Below are 13,828 nucleotides of genomic sequence, written 5' to 3' on the forward strand. Positions count from 1 at the left end.
AAAACGAAATGAAGGCAGAAGAGCAAGAAGGAAATGTGTGTTTACAAGCAAGTAAAAAGGAAAGCCAAAGAAGCAGAAGAACGATGAGAAAGGAAGGAAAAGCCGAGAGAGGAGCTGAGCAGCGCGGGACCAGAGGCACGAACGATGGTGGGAGCGTGTGCGGCGGCGGAGCAGCACACGGTGTCGCTGCAGGCTCAGAAACGGCGGCCGAGCTGCTCGGCGGCTCCGCCCCGGTGCGGCGGAGAGCCCGGCTGTGAGCGCGGGGGGGCGGCGCGGGGCGGGCAGGAGAGCAGGGGCGTCCGGGCGGCGGCGGGGAGCCGTGCGGGGCCCGGGCGGTTGGCGGCAGCGACAGCAGCAGCGATGTGCGTGTGGTGGGGGCCCGTGGTGCGGGTGCTGGTGCTGCAGGCGGCCTGGGCGCTGGTCGGCGGGCAGGTGCGGTACTCGGTGCCGGAGGAAGCCAAGGCCGGGACGGTGGTGGGCCGCCTGGCGCAGGACCTGGGCCTGGAGGCGGGCGAGGCGGAGGCGCGGCGGCTGCGGCTGGTGTCGCAGGGCCGGCGGGCGAGCGTGGAGGTGAGCGGGGCGAGCGGGGCGCTGGTGGTGAGCTCGCGGCTGGACCGGGAGGAGCTGTGCGGGAAGAGCGCGCCGTGCGCCCTGCGCCTGGAGGTGCTGGTGGAGCGGCCGCTGCGCGTGTTTCATGTGGAGCTGGAGGTCACCGACATCAACGACAACTCCCCGCTCTTCCCCGTAAAGGAAGAAACCTTTACCATCGCGGAATCGTTGCTGCCGGGATCTCGGTTCCCTCTGGAGGACGCGTCGGATGCAGATATCGGAGCTAATGCACAGCTCTCCTATACTCTCAGCTCCACCGAGCATTTCAGGCTTCATCATGAGGTTAGTAACGACCAGAGCGCATCTTTGGCTCTTGTTTTAACGAAACCGCTGGACCGCGAGACGCTGCCTGTGCATCGGTTGGTGCTGACGGCGAGTGATGGGGGCCGGCCGTCTCTGACGGGCACAATGGAGCTGGTGATCTCCGTGCTGGATGCGAACGACAACGCTCCCGAGTTCAACCAGTCGGTCTATAAAGTGAAAGTTTTAGAGGGTTCAGAGCTCGGTATTCTGCTAATGACGCTCAGCGCCACGGATCTGGACGAAGGTATCAATAGTGATATTCTGTATTTATTTAGTAGGCGTGTACCTAATGAAGTGAAAGAAATGTTCACTATCGATGAAAAAAAAGGAGAAATCAGACTTCAAGGAAAATTAGACTATGAAGTAAAAGATATTTATGAGATCACGGTAGAAGCAACAGACAAAGGCTCCCCTCCGCTGTCGGGTCACTGCAAGGTGTTGGTGGAGGTGCTGGACGTGAACGACAACGCGCCCGAGGTGTGGGTGACGTCGCTGTCGGTGCCGGTGCCGGAGGACGCGGCGGTGGGGACGGTGGTGGCGCTGCTGAGCGTGTCGGACCGGGACTCGGGGGCGAACGGTCGTGTGCGCTGCGCGGTGTGGCCGGCGGCGCCGTTCGGGCTGGTGTCGACGTTCGCGGGGTCGTACTCGCTGGTGCTGCGGGAGGCGCTGGACCGGGAGCGGGTGTCGGAGTACGAGGTGGAGGTGCGGGCGGAGGACGGCGGGTCACCGTCGCTGCGCGCCCGTCGCGGGGTGCGTGTGCCGGTGTCGGACGTGAACGACAACGCGCCGGCGTTCGCGCAGGCCGTGTACACGGTGCTGGCGCGGGAGAACAACGCGGCGGGCGCGGAGCTGGCGCGTCTGTGGGCGCGGGACCCGGACGAGGCGGAGAACGGGCGCGTGCGGTACTCGGTGTGGGAGGGCGGCGTGGGTGGTGTCGCGTCGGCGGGCGGGGGCTGGCGTCCGGCGTCGAGCTACGTGTCGGTGGACGCGGAGAGCGGGCGTCTGTGGGCGCTGCAGCCGTTGGACTACGAGGAAGTGCAGGTGCTGCAGTTCGAGGTGCGGGCGGTGGACGCGGGGGAGCCGCCGCTGTGCGGCAACGCCACGGTGCAGCTGTTCGTGGTGGACGAGAACGACAACGCGCCGGCGCTGCTACCGGCTGGAAGCGGCGGCGGTGGGCCGGGGCCCGGGGCGTCGGGCGAGTCGACGTCGGGTCCTGGATCGGGCTTGGGGGCGCTGTGGGTGTGGGCCGCGTGGGGGGCTCCGGCGGGGCAGGTGGTGGCAAAAATCCGCGCGGTGGATGCGGACTCGGGCTACAACGCGTGGCTGCGCTACGAGCTGTGGGAGCCGCGGGGGAAGGGCCCGTTCCGCGTGGGGCTGTACAGCGGCGAGGTGAGCACGGCGCGGGCGCTGGAGGAGGCGGACGGCCCGCGGCAGAGGCTGGTGATCGTGGTGCGGGACCACGGGGAGCCGGCGCGCTCGGCCACGGCCACGCTGAGCGTGTCGCTGGTGGAGGGCGCCGAGGCGGCGCTGGCGGCTGCGGGGTCGTCGTCGTCGAAAGCGGGGGTGGGCGCGGAGGGCGGCGCGGCCGCAGCAGGAGCGGCGGCGACGACAAATGTGTGGCTGGTGGTGGCCATCTGCGTGGTGTCGAGCCTGTTCCTGCTGGCGGTGGTGCTGTACGGGGCGTCGCGGTGGGCGCCGCGGGCGGGCGTGCTGTCGGGGCCCGGGCCGGCGACGCTGGTGTGCGCCAGCGAAGTGGGGAGCTGGTCGTACTCGCAGCACCAGAGTCGGAGCCTGTGCGTGGCGGACGGCGCGGGCAAGAGCGACCTGATGGTTTTCAGCCCAAACTTCCCGCCGCCGCCTGGCCCCACGGCGAAGGAGACGCAGCCGGAGCCGCCTGCTCTCCTGGACACGGTCAGTGGCCCTTCCTGTCTCGCTTCTCGACCCTTCCCCGACGCCTTTAATCCTTGTCGCCCTTCTTGTTCGCCCCTTCTCTTCCTCTCCCTGGGCTTGTGGTGGTGGGAATCCTGCTGAGCTTCCGGGTCCTGTGGGCCCTTCGTACTTGGCGGCTGTTTAAGCATGTGAACGGGATGTTTGCATCTGATTTCGTGTCCTTGCTGGAGCACCTCGACTCTCTCTGTGGGGGAAAACTAAATGAAGATGTTGACGCACCCAACAGGTGATATGGTCGGCAGGTGAGGTTTGCTGTTTTGGGTGGGAGTTGTTCTCCCATCGAATTAAATCACTGCAGATTGCGATGAGAGTTTCCACAACATGGGCTTTTGCGAGGCTCTTTTGAATGGTGGTGTGTAGTGTTTCGAGCCGAACTTGTTGAATGAGTGCATGTCACACAGGTTGTGGCGGTGACTGTCCCCTAGGCTCTACTTACAGTTTCACTAGTCCTGCTGACAAGGCAAGGAAAAGGGACTTTTCTTTTCTTTTTTTTTTTTTTTTGCCACTGTATTTTACACTAGTTAGGACCATAAAATGTTCGGGTGGAGTATTGGAACCCAAAGTAGGTGTTGGAAACTGGCATTTGCTTTTTCTTTCTTTTTTGTTTTTCCTTCCCTCTTCCTTAATCATCTTCGTATTCCTGTTTGGACAGGAAGTGTGACAGTTTCTGGCTTGTTTTGACTCTCTTTGAATATTTACATCAGCAGCCATACTATTATAAATGCTTGGAATTTCTCTTTTCAGCTATTGAAAAACCAACGCAACCCAATTCTTCTACATAGTAGATATCATTGGCTATATTGTAGTCATAATTTGGATTATTCTTTCACATAATGAATTTGAAGCTCATTGCCAATAGAGCTATCCCAGTATCACTTTTAGAAAGAGCTTTGCTGCCATTTCCATCTGAGATAGCTTAAGTGTATCCCAACTACAAAGTGTCAGTTGCAGAGTGTCTGCCAGACACCTTGTATATGATAACATCTGTATGGTTTTCATGGTGCTGTCATTGTTGGGAAAGGTCTGCAAATCTGGAGTGGGCCCTGAGGTGGGAAACTGTGGCATCACATAGAGGTGAATGTGACAATAGTACTGAGTAGGGCCCGTCCATGTCCTATGTGAATGGTGACTTTGAGCCATGGGAAAACTTGTTTAAAGCAACTGGAAATCCTTGGGATGACCATGGGCCACGTCCATGTCATAAAATGACAAGAGTGGAAGATAAAATGCAGACTGCTGAATGCTGTCTGATAATTGTTTTCACTCCTGTTATGGGAAAGGTACTGTGAGATATTATCTTCCCAATCTGCTGTCCTTGTGCAGTGGTGGGCATCTATAGCAACTTCCACAGCTCTTGATGTTGTCATGATGGATTCTTGCTCCTCCTCAGGTGGGATTTTTTAAGGAGATATACTGTGGTGTTTGTGACCTCTGTACACTCGATTTCCCCTACCTGTGCACAGGTAGCCTCAGTAAAGATGGCATGCTCTTCTCTAATGCTTAAGACTTTCCCAATGTGGGTTATGCTGCCAGCCTTCTCAGAACCACTCTTTGGTCATCTTTCTGCTCTTAGTCTTCCTAGGAAAGTATTCAGGGTGTTGGCATTGCATTTGGTTGTGTTTCAATACAGTGGGATGGGGTCCTTTAATTGTCTTCTGTCTTACCAGAAATGGGCACCTTTTTGGTTTTTCTTCTCTCATACTGGTAATGTGTTGATAATACTGGATGAGATGCAGACTGTAGAATTTTGGCAGCTCTCAGGTGGCAGAATTTTGGCTGGTTAGCGAGTGTGAGGAATGGTATTTCCACTATACTGAGCTGAGGTTCGTGTTGAGAGAATGTCATTAGCCTTCAGCTGTTCCACCTGCTTCCCCTGTGACAGAAGTGCAGAAGGGAGCGTGGTGCACTGCAGAATGATTTCAAAGCTTTTGCAAAATGTGAGTCGTTTTCTTTTGTTCAGCTTTCCAAGAACTCTCTGACAACCTTAAAGGAAAATGTCCCTTAGAACCAGTTCTCCCATCCTGACAGTGATTCTTTTCTGAAGAAGTAATCAATGATGCCACAGGTAAGTCACTCATAGCTAGAGCAGATGAGTTTGAGAGGCAGATGTGCATTTGTTCCTGTTTAGTCATGGTACCTTCATGTTGGATTGACACGATGTTGCCTGGATGGTAATGCCTGTAGGTTTGGGCCAGTAAAACACCACTACCCACTCTCATTCTTTTCCTGCTACTTCTACACACAGAGTGAATGGGTGGCAGCAAGCACAAATGGAGAAGGGACCCTGATGGTCTGCACGTGTTAAGCATCCGTGGAATGTTCTCAGTGAAAATGTCATGATGATGGTATTTTGTTCAACTGTAGTGGTGCGTGGATCATGCTAATGAAGGAGAGCTATTCCTTGAAGAGTAATGCCCCTGATTAATAAAGTTCTTGCTGTGTTGTTCTGGCAGTGCATGCCTGCCTGAAGGGAAAACCAAGAGCTTCACATTCTATGCGCAGATGAAAAATGATGCAGGGAGAGCAGCTCTTCAAGTGGTGGTGGGTTCCATGGCCGTTGATCTTGCCATGATGGTTCCTTCTTCCTCCTCAGGCAAAATTTTTTAAAGGCACATGAGGAGGTGGGTGTGATCTTTGTGCTCCTGACTTCCCCTACTTGTGCACTTGCACAGTTGTCCTCAGTAGAGATACTCTGTCCTAATACACAAGGCTCATTCCGATTTGCACACATACATCGCAAAGTTTGCAGAGCAGCCCAGCTCTGGTTTTCTGTGGTACAAATTTTCCAGTTGATATCGTGAATGCACTTGTGCTTTGACATTTGGTGTGGGTTTTTTAAATTATAAAATCCATGCAGACTGGATTCAGAGCTGTCATGGCTCTAGTCACAGTATCTTTAAGAAGGACTCTAACCTGTATCTCTGTGGTGTTTCCATCTGAAACTGCTGAGAAGGCACAAAGTATTTAGGTTGAAGCTCAGGCATCTGGGAAGAGTCTTCAAGGCAGTGAATACTCTTGCATATGTTCCTTGTGCTAATCACATGGTAAGGTGAGGATGTGCAAAGGCTAGGGTCATACTGAGAGTGGGGTTAAGAGCTGAGGCATGTTCTTGTGGTGGAGCAAGGTCTGGGTATTGTGGCAATGATTCTCCAAGTGGCACTGAGTAGGGCTTGGGCTTGTGTCACTGAGATATTAACTGTGACTGGAGAAAGGTGTTGCTCAAGGGAAATGGAGATGCTGGGAAAGAACATGGTCTGTGTTATTGGGGAAACACTCGATAATGTTCACGTAGCTCAGATGTCATTTCCCACAGCATGTCATAGAGGATGCCGGTAGAAAACATTGAGAAGAGGCCTGAGGCAGAGCTACTTTCTTGGAATCCTCTCAGGACCTCTAGAAGTTCTGGACATCCTTGCACCCTTTTGCCCTCCATGGTGTTCCCATGTGATGTGAAGACATCTGCCATGGACTCCTTTAATAATTTGCTTCTGAATATGGTATACTATTGGTCAAACAGAAGGTTTTCGAAATTTGGATCACTTTGTCTGCCTTCTCTTAAGCCCTCCTCAGTCATCTCTCTTCTCATCTCTTTTGCTAGGCAGGGGAAGAAGTGCTCTCCTCATTGAAAATGTTAGCAAACCTTGCCTGTCAATACAGTGGAATGGGTTCTTTTAGTTTTCTTCTTTCAGCAAAATCTCTCACGCTTATGATTTTCTTCTCCCACACTGGCGATATGTTGTTAACAGTGGATTAGATGCATATGTCAGAATTTTCCCAGCTGTGTGCTTGCAGAGCTTTGGGCCAATTGCCATCAGTGTGGGAGGTGGCTGTTCCACTCTCCTGAGCTGAGGTTGACTTTGAGAGAATGTCCTTTGTGTTCAGGTCTCCCTTCTGCTTCCCATGTGATAAGAAGTGCATAAGGGAGCACTGTGCACTTTCCAATAATTTTGAGGCTTTTGGAGGACATGAGAAATTTTTTTTCTGTTGAGGTTCCTCGGATATGTTAAGGGAAAATGTTGCTTAGAAGCAATTCTGCTGTCCTGAAAGTGTTTTTTATTCTGAAGAAGCAACCAGTGATGCTGCAGGTAAGTTGATGATACCTAAAGAAAGTGTGTTTGAGAGACAGATGTACTTTTGTTCCTGTTCAGTCATGGTATCTTCATGTTGGATTAACACAATGTAGCCTGGGTTGTAATCCCTGTAGATTTGGAGCACAAAGCTCCACTGCCTGTTCTCATTCCTTTTCAGCTGCTTCCGGGCACAGCATGAGCTGGTGGCAGCAAACACAAATGGAGGAGGCACCTAATGTGTTTGTGGTGTGGATATGTTGTGTGTCGAGGAGATCTTCTCAATGAAAATGTCGTGGTGTTACATTTTTGATGTTTGATAGCTGTGTGACAGGTGGCTCATGCTGATGGAGAGGTATTCCGTGGGGACTACTGCTCCTGGATACTCATGTTCTCGGTCTGTTTTTCCTGCACTGCATGCCTACCTGAAAGAGAAAGCAAGAGCATGATTTCAGCATTTATGTGGAAAATAAGGCCGGAAGAACAACTGTCCATCAAGACACATGAACAGTGCTCAGCAGCTGTGGTTGCCCTGTGCATTTTCAGCCTTTGTGGAGGATAGTTGTGCTGGGCAGTGATGGGTTTGATTTCCCAAATGAAAGATGCCCTTGCATTGTTTGGACTCACTGGAGCCCATTTTCAGAGATGTCCAAGTACCTGGGGCTTGGTATGTGTTTCTGATGGTGGTGGATTTTGTTCTAGTGTAACAGAGCTCTTCCTTGCTATATGGTTGCTTTGCTCTGTTATTTGCTGGGTCCTCAGGTGGATTGGGGGCAGAAGAGTGTGGTCTTCATCCAGAAGGGAAAGGAAGGGGAGGTGAAGTGGCAGTCTGTTTGACTTGCATAGACTGGAGAAAGGCAGGGAAACTTTTCCCCATCTGGAGGCATTGAAGGTGGAAGGAAGTGAAATGGGAGTTCTTATAGAGGATATTTCCATGCTTCATGGTAAGTGTAGTGTAGTCATGTGGAAAATATTTTTGTAAATGTGGAAAAGAAGAAGAGACAAGGATGGAAGCAGAAGAGAATGGGAGGCAAGGATATGGAAGGCCAGACTGGGAAAGAAAAAGGAAGAGAAAGAATGAGGAAAGAGACAAGGAGGAGAAGACCAAAGGCAAAGGAAGATGGAAAGAATGAGAAAGAAAGTGGGAAAGAAGGGATCTATGCAGGAAATATAAGTAAGGAAGAAAGGAGGAAAAGTGAGGATGAAAAGAAATAATAAGCAAACAGACAAATGTGCAAACGAATGAATGATAGAGATTACCAGCAGGTACTGATATTGTCTCTCCATGCTGAATGGATTTGAGGACCTCAGCATCCTTGGTAATCAGAGACGCTGTGCAAGGTTTGATGAGAAGCAGTGAGGAAGAGGAATGAGGCCACGTCAGTTCTCCATGATGGGAGTGATGTAGTCACATAGAAAATAGGTTGGTAAAGGAGACAAGGAAGAGACAAAGAAGGAAGAAGAGAAGGGGAGGGAAGGTCAGGGAAAAGAGAAGGTAGGAAGGATGGAAGCAAGGCTCCTGAGGCAACTGACGAGCTGTGAGTGGGGGTAAAGAAGAGACAAGGATGGAAACAGAATGAAAAGGTGACACAGGTACACGCAGGACATGAATGAACAGGGAAAGGAGGAGAAGAAAGACAAGTAGAAAAGAAAAAAAAGATCAAAGAGAAGAAGAGAGAAATGAAGAAAGATAACTCAAGGCAGGAGGTAAAAGAGGAATGTCTGCAAGTAAAAAGCAAATAAGCATTGAAAGAGGAAAAGAGAAGAGAAAAAAAAGAGGAAGCAAAAGGAGAGAAAAAAGACCGGAGAAACGAAAAAAATTTAAAAAAAGAACATATTTTTAAAAAGAAAATAATATAAAAAATAAAATAAAAAAAAAAAAATAGAGGAAGAATCGAGACAGGAGCTGAGCACCACGGGGGCTATGATGGGAGGGTGTGCGGCGGCGGAGCAGCACACGGTGTCGCTGCAGGCTCAGAAACGGCGGCCGAGCGGCTCGGCGGCTCCGCCCCGGTGCGGCGGAGAGCCCGGCTGTGAGCGCGGCGGGGCGGCGCGGCACGGGGCGGGCAGGAGAGCCGGTGCGTCCGGGCGGCGGCGGGGAGCCGTGCGGGGCCCGGGCGAATGGCGACGGCAGCAGCAACAGCGATGTGCGTATGGTGGGGGCCCGTGGTGCGGGTGCTGGTACTGCAGGCGGCCTGGGCGCTGGTCGGCGGGCAGGTGCGGTACTCAGTGCCGGAGGAAGCCAAGGCCGGGACGGTGGTGGGCCGCCTGGCGCAGGACCTGGGCCTGGAGGCGGGCGAGGCGGAGGCGCGGCGGCTGCGGCTGGTGTCGCAGGGCCGGCGGGCGAGCGTGGAGGTGAGCGGGGCGAGCGGGGCGCTGGTGGTGAGCTCGCGGCTGGACCGGGAGGAGCTGTGCGGGAAGAGCGCGCCGTGCGCCCTGCGCCTGGAGGTGCTGGTGGAGCGGCCGCTGCGCGTGTTCCACGTGGAGCTGGAGGTCACCGACATCAACGACAACGCCCCACTCTTCCCCACAGCCCGGAAAAACCTCAGCATCGCGGAATCGTCGCTGCCGGGATCTCGGTTCCCTCTGGAGGGCGCGTCGGATGCAGATATCGGAGCTAATGCGCAGCTCTCCTATGCAATCAGCCCCACGGAACATTTCAGAGTAGAGGAAGAAAACAGTAATTCGCGCAGTAAATCCCTGTTTCTGGTGCTCACGAAAGCGCTGGACCGCGAGACGCTGTCTGTGCACCGGTTGGTGCTGACGGCGAGTGACGGGGGCCGGCCGCCTCTGACGGGCACCATGGAGCTGGTGATCTCGGTGCTGGATGTAAACGACAATGCGCCCCGATTCAACCAGACGGTATACAACGTGCTTTTGCCCGAAAACACCTTAAAGGGGAAACTAGTGGCTCGGGTAAGCGCCACAGATCCGGACTCGTCAATATATGGAGAAGTGATTTACGAAATTAATACTATTGTTCCTCCCTCGGCCTCAGATATATTCAGCATCGATGAAAAAAGCGGGGAGATAAGTCTCACGGGCGCCCTGGACTTTGAGACAGTTACTTTCTACGACCTACAAATTCAGGCAAAAGATAAGGGGATGCCTCCGCTGTCGGGTCACTGCAAGGTGTTGGTGGAAGTGCTGGACGTGAACGACAACGCACCGGAGGTGTGGGTGACGTCGCTGTCGGTGCCGGTGCCGGAGGACGCGGCGGTGGGGACGGTGGTGGCGCTGCTGAGCGTGTCGGACCGGGACTCGGGGGCGAACGGTCGTGTGCGCTGCGCGGTGTGGCCGGCGGCGCCGTTCGGGCTGGTGTCGACGTTCGCGGGGTCGTACTCGCTGGTGCTGCGGGAGGCGCTGGACCGGGAGCGGGTGTCGGAGTACGAGGTGGAGGTGCGGGCGGAGGACGGCGGGTCGCCGTCGCTGCGCGCCCGTCGCGAGGTCCGTGTGCCGGTGTTGGACGTGAACGACAACGCGCCGGCGTTCGCGCAGGCCGTGTACACGGTGCTGGCGCGGGAGAACAACGCGGCGGGCGCGGAGCTGGCGCGTCTGTGGGCGCGGGACCCGGACGAGGCGGACAACGGGCGCGTGCGGTACTCGGTGTGGGAGGGCGGCGTGGGCGGTGTGGCGTCGGCGGGCGGGGGGTGGCGTCCGGCGTCGAGCTACGTGTCGGTGGACGCGGAGAGCGGGCGTCTGTGGGCGCTACAGCCGTTGGACTACGAGGAGGTGCAGGTGCTGCAGTTCGAGGTGCGGGCGGTGGACGCGGGGGAGCCGCCGCTGTGCGGCAACGCCACGGTGCAGCTGTTCGTGGTGGACGAGAACGACAACGCGCCGGTGCTGCTGGCGTCTAGCGGCGGCGGGCCGGGGCCCGGGACGTCGGGCGAGGCGGCGTCGGGTTCGGGACCGGTCTCGGGGGCGCTGTGGGCGTGGGCGGCGTGGGGGGCTCCGGCGGGGCAGGTGGTGGCGAAGATTCGCGCGGTGGACGCGGACTCGGGCTACAACGCGTGGCTGCGCTACGAGCTGTGGGAGCCGCGGGGGAAGGGCCCGTTCCGCGTGGGGCTGTACAGCGGCGAGGTGAGCACGGCGCGGGCGCTGGAGGAGGCGGACGGCCCGCGGCAGAGGCTGGTGATCGTGGTGCGGGACCACGGGGAGCCGGCGCACTCGGCCACGGCCACGCTGAGCGTGTCGCTGGTGGAGGGCGCCGAGGCGGCGCTGGCGGCCGCGGGCTCGTCGTCGTCATTAGGGGCGGGGCTACGTCCTGCAGAAGGTGGCGCGGCAGCGACAGGAGCGGCGGCGACGACGAACGTGTGGCTGGTGGTGGCCATCTGCGCGGTGTCGAGCCTGTTCCTGCTGGCGGTGGTGCTGTACGGGGCGTCGCGGTGGGCGCCGCGGGCGGGCGTGCTGTCGGGGCCCGGGCCGGCGACGCTGGTGTGCGCCAGCGAAGTGGGGAGCTGGTCGTACTCGCAGCGCCAGAGCCGGAGCGTGTGCGTGGCGGACGGCGCGGGCAAGAGCGACCTGATGGTTTTCAGCCCCAACTTCCCGCCGCCTCCCGGCCCCGCGGCGAAGGAGACGCAGCCGGAGCCGCCCGCTCTCCTGGACACGGTCAGTGGCCCTCCCTGCCTCGCCTTTCACGCCTTCCCCGACGCCCCTTCTTGCTTCTCCCCTCTCTTGCCATCCTCCGTGCTCTGGCCTTTCTCTCCCACTTTCTGGGCAGGCAGTAATGGGAGCCGAGCTGTGCCCCTGGGTGTTGCCGCACCCAGCTGTAGTTATGGTCGGCAGGTGAGGTTTGCTGTGGGTGTGAGTTGTTCTGTCGTCGAATAAAACCAGTGCAGCTTGCCTTGAGAGGTGCCACGCCCTGGGCGTTCGAGATGCTCTTGCTTACTCATGTGTAGCATTTTCACCGGTACTTGCCAAAAGGAATGCAAGACGCACAGGCTGTGCTGGTGACAGTCCTCCAGGCACTAGTAAGTTTTGTTAGTCTTAGTGACTAAGCACCCACGATGGACTTTTCTTGTTTCCTTTTTGCCACTGTGTTGTTGCAGTAGTAAGAAGCATAAGCTGCTTGGGTAGACTATTGGAACACAGAACAGAAACTGGCATTTGCTTTTTTTTTTTCTTTTTTGTTTTTCCTTCTCTCTTCCTCTCCCACCTTCTGAGCTTTGTGTTTGTGGCTGGACTGGTGGTGTGATGGGCCGTGGCCTCTTTAGACGCACTTTGAATATTTGCATCAGCAAATATTATAAATATTATAAATACTTGGAATTTCTCGTATCAGTAACAACAAAAAAAACAACCCCACAAAAGTCTCCTACACAGTAGATATCATTTGCTACATTGGTGTGCTTGTTAGCATTCGAGTTGTTTTTTCACATCATGAATTCAAAGCTCATCGTCATTAGAGCTGTTCCAATATCGCCTTTAGAAAGAGTAACGGTTCTAGGTCTTGAACATTTCATCTGAAATAGATGAAGAGTATCCCAAATACGAAATATCTACTGGGGAGCGTCTGGCAAACACCATGTATATGATAATATCTGTATGGCTTTCATGGTGTTGTCATTTCTGGGAAGGGTCTGCAAAGGCTGAAGCAAGCCTGACTTGAGAAAGGAAACTGTGGCATGTCACAGAGTTGAATGTAGCAGTGGCACTGAGCATGACCTGGCCGTGTCCTGTGTGAATGGTGACTTGGAGCAGTGGGTAGACTTGTCTGCAGGAATTGCAAATCCTTAGGAATAGCATAGGCCATGTCATAAGATGACAAGAATGGGACATAAAATGCAGATGGCTGATTACTGTCTGATGGTCATTTTCACTCCTGTTTTGGAAAAGTTATTTTGAGAGGATATCTTACCAATCTGCCATCCTTGTCCAGTGGCGGGCGTGTATAGCAACTTCCACAGCTGTTGATGTTGCCTTGGTGGATTCTTGTTCATCCTCAGGTGGGAATTTTAAGGAGACATGTGGAGGTGTGTACCACTTCTGTGCACTTTACTTGCCCTACTTGTGCACTTGCACAGGTACCTTCAGTAGAGATGGTGTGTCCTCCTCCGGTGCTTAACATTTTCCTAATGTGGGGTATGCTCCCAGCCTGATCTGAAGCTCTCCTTGATCATCTTTCTTCCTTTAGTGTTCATAGGTGAGGGGAAAAAGTGTTCCCCATTTTCAAGGTGTTGGCATTGCATTTGGATACATTTCAATAGAGTGGGATGGGATCCTTTAATTGTCTTCTCTCTTACCAAAAACTGCCAGCATTTTGGTTTGTCTTTTCTCATATTGGCAATGTCTTGGTAATACTATATGAGATGTAGAGTGCAGAAATTTGGCAGTTCTCATGTGGCAGGGTTTTGTGTGGTTGACCATCACTGTGAGGGGTAGCTTTTCCACTATACCAAGCTGAGGTTCATGCTGAGAGAATGTCATTAGCCTTCAGGTGTCCCACCTGCTTCTGCTGTGATAGAAGTACAGAAGGGAGAAGGATCTACTGTAGAATGATTTCAAAGCTTTTGCAGAACGTAAGTAATTTTATTTTGTTCAGCTTTTCTGGAACTCACTGATAACTTTAAGTGTAAATGTCCCTTAAAACGAATTGTCCCATCCTGACAATGTTTGTTTTCTGAAGGAGCAACCAGTGATGCCACAGGTAAGTCACTCCTAGCTGAAGCAGATGAGTTTGAGAGACAGATGTACTTTTGTTCATGTTTAGTTGTGTTACTTTCATGTTGAATCAATGTAATGTTGCCTGGATTGTAAGGCCTGTAGGCTTGGGCCAGCAAAGCAGCACTGCTTGCTCTCATTCCTTTCCTGCTGATTCCATGCACAGAGTAAAAGTGTGGCAGCAAGCACAAAAGGAGGAGGGACCCTGATAGTTTTCTTGGATTGGACGGGTTGAGCAT

The 13,828-nt window shown here is 54.2% G+C and overlaps 1 protein-coding gene across 3 annotated transcripts in view; it reads left to right on the forward strand.

The window, feature by feature from the left end:
- LOC136107602 (protocadherin alpha-C2-like) overlaps positions 1-13,828 on the forward strand; it is a 167,822-nt gene that overhangs the window by 34,687 nt on the left and 119,307 nt on the right. The window contains exon 1 of one of the 3 annotated variants that reach the window (XM_071814862.1): positions 319-2,823. The exons of 1 other annotated variant lie outside the window; for it this stretch is intronic. In XM_071814862.1, the coding sequence (XP_071670963.1) occupies positions 361-2,823 (2,463 nt within the window). In that variant the 5' untranslated portion in view covers positions 319-360. Of the gene's footprint in view, positions 1-318; positions 2,824-8,878; positions 11,538-13,828 lie in introns of those variants that run through there. One more of the 3 variants, XM_071814859.1, reaches the window with a different exon arrangement.

The sequence above is a fragment of the Patagioenas fasciata genome, chromosome 14 (assembly GCF_037038585.1).
Source record: "Patagioenas fasciata isolate bPatFas1 chromosome 14, bPatFas1.hap1, whole genome shotgun sequence".
Classification (NCBI taxonomy): Eukaryota; Metazoa; Chordata; class Aves; order Columbiformes; family Columbidae; genus Patagioenas; species Patagioenas fasciata.